Source organism: Eimeria mitis, genomic scaffold (genome assembly GCF_000499745.2).
Source record: "Eimeria mitis Houghton genomic scaffold, Emh_scaff2392, whole genome shotgun sequence".
Lineage (NCBI taxonomy): Eukaryota > Apicomplexa > Conoidasida > Eucoccidiorida > Eimeriidae > Eimeria > Eimeria mitis.
In genome coordinates, this window is record NW_013570728.1 from 273 (window position 1) to 2,699 (window position 2,427).

At 41.5% G+C, this 2,427-nt stretch overlaps 1 protein-coding gene across 1 annotated transcript in view; it reads left to right on the forward strand.

The window, feature by feature from the left end:
• Nucleotides 1-8: 8 nt before the first annotated feature.
• The window catches only part of EMH_0053110 (WD domain, G-beta repeat-containing protein, putative), a gene marked incomplete at both ends in the record, with an annotated part of 7,439 nt that continues 5,020 nt past the window's right edge, over nt 9-2,427 (forward strand). The window contains 3 exons of the mRNA XM_013496951.1: nt 9-106; nt 561-686; nt 1,791-1,866. Of these exons, the coding sequence (XP_013352405.1) occupies nt 9-106; nt 561-686; nt 1,791-1,866 (300 nt within the window). The remainder of the gene's footprint in view (nt 107-560; nt 687-1,790; nt 1,867-2,427) is intronic.

The window sequence follows — 2,427 nt, forward strand, 5'->3', positions numbered from 1 at the left end:
ACCCGGTGATGCTGACGGTGGCTAGCGAGGACCAAAATTTGTATTCTTTTGATCTCAGAAAACTCAGCCAGCCCCGTACTGTACACAAAGACTTCGTTAACGCGGTGTACGCATGCATGCATGCATGCATGCATGCATGCATGCATGCGTGCATGCATGCATGCATGCATGCATGCGTGATAGACCCTAAACCCTAAATAATAAATAATAAATAATATATAATAAATAATAAATAAAGTGTAAACAATTAATTTTTGAGGGTTGCTGAGGAAATGGGATGATACTGGTGGTTTATGGACACTCTAAACCCTAAACCCTAAACCCTAAACCCTAAACCCTAAGCGTGTTTCAGTTTTCGTTAATACTCCGTAAATACTCTCAGGACCTAGGGTTTAGGGTTTAGGGTTTAGGGTTTGTGTGTTCCCCAAACCCTGAACCCCGATTCAGTTCCTTTCTTGCTTCGGGTTTACAGTTTATGTTTTTGAGTGTTTAGGGTTTATGTTTTTGAGGGTTTAGGGTTTTTGAGGGTTTAGGGTTTAGGGTTTATGTGTGTGTTTCAGTCTGGACGTGGATTACTCTCCAACAGGAAAGGAGTTTGTTGCTGCTTCTTTTGATGGAAGCATTCGCATATTTAAAACAGAAGAAGGAACAAGCAGAGATGTATATCATACCAGACGCATGCAAAGGTAAGACACATATATTTATGCTGCTGCTGTTGCTGCTGCTGCTGTTGGTGCTGTTGCTGGTGCTGGTGCTGTTGGTGCTGCTGGTGCTGCTGTTGCTGGTGGTGCTGGTGATGGTGCTGGTGCTGGTGCTGGTGTTGCTGGTGGTGCTGGTGCTGCTGCTGTTGTTGTTGTTGTTGCTGGTGGTGCTGTTGCTGCTGCTGCTGTTGCTGCTGCTGCTGCTGCTGCTGCTGCTGCTGTTTACCATGCTGCAGTTGCTGATAGAGCGTCTTACGTTGCCGTTTCTCTACATATATCTTAAAAATAAAACAAAAATAAATACCAATAATATGTACAAATAAATATTAATTATATATATATATATATATATATATATATATATATATATATATATATATATATATATATATATATATATAATTTTATATATATTTATATATGTATTTTTTTTTTTGTTTTTCAGTGTATTATGTTGCCGTTTCTCTACTGACGGCCGTTTTATATTGAGCGGTTCAGCAGACATGTGTAAATACTATATAAATAAACATTTATAAATAAATAAACACTAATATAAATATATTTATATATTCTTTTTGTGTATGTTTCGCAGTGTTTTATGCTGTCGTTTCTCTACTGACGGCCGCTTTATATTGAGCGGTTCCGCGGACATGTGTGTGCGTCTATGGAAGACAGACTCTGCTGCTCCTTTGGGGCCTCAGCCGTATAAACAGCGATTGGTTTTTAGTTATAGAAATAAATTAAGAGATAAGTATGCGCTGCTGCCCGAAATTAAACGCATTGAAAGGTAATTTATATATATACACTCTTTTCTTTTTTTTGGGGTTTATAAGGGTTTAGGGTTTAGGGTTTAGGGGTTAGGGGTTAGGGTTTAGGGTTTAGGGGGGGGAGGGGGTTGGGGTTAGGGTTTAGGGTTTAGGGTTTGAGAGGGAGGGAAAGGGGATTTGGGGTTTAGGGTTTTAGGGTTTTGGGATTGAGAGATGGGGGTTGGGGTTTAGGGTTTTGTGGTTGAGGTTTTGGGGTTGGTTATGAGGGTTTAGGGTTTAGGGTTTAGGGTTTAGGGTTTAGGGCTTTGTGTTGTGCGGGTAGACATCACCACGTGCCGAAGCTGATAAAGAAGACGCAGGAAAAGAAAAGGATTATGAAGGAGGCAGCGAAACGAAGGGTAAACCACAAACCCTAAACCCTAAACCCTAAACCCTAGCTCTAAACCCTAAACCCTAGCTCTAAACCCTAAACCCTAATTCTAAACCCTAGACAGCGTAAAAGACGATTCTCCTGGCAAACAAATCACCCAGGGGAGAGTCGGGTTCTTGAGGAGTTAGGGTTTAGGGTTTCGTAAGGGTTTAGGGTTTAGGGTTTAGGGTTTAGGGTTTGTTGTTTTTTTTATCAGGAGGAGAACCGTATTGCTCACTCTAAGCCAGGGAAGCACCCGCGTGTACCGGAGCGCAAGAAGGCCATATACAAAGAAATAGAATAAATATAATTAAAAAAAAAAACAAAAAAAAGAAAAAAAATAAAAAATAAAATAACACAAAACACAAAACAAACAAACACTCCAAGTAGGGTCAGCTGCCAGCAAGCTAGAAGTGCTTCTGCTGCTGCAGCTGCTGCTGCAGCTGCTGCTGCAGTTGCTGCTGCAGCTGCTGCTGCAGTTGCTGCTGCAGCTGCTGCTGCAGTTGCTGCTGCTGCTGCTGCTGCAGTTGCATCGAGAGGCTGCTGCTTC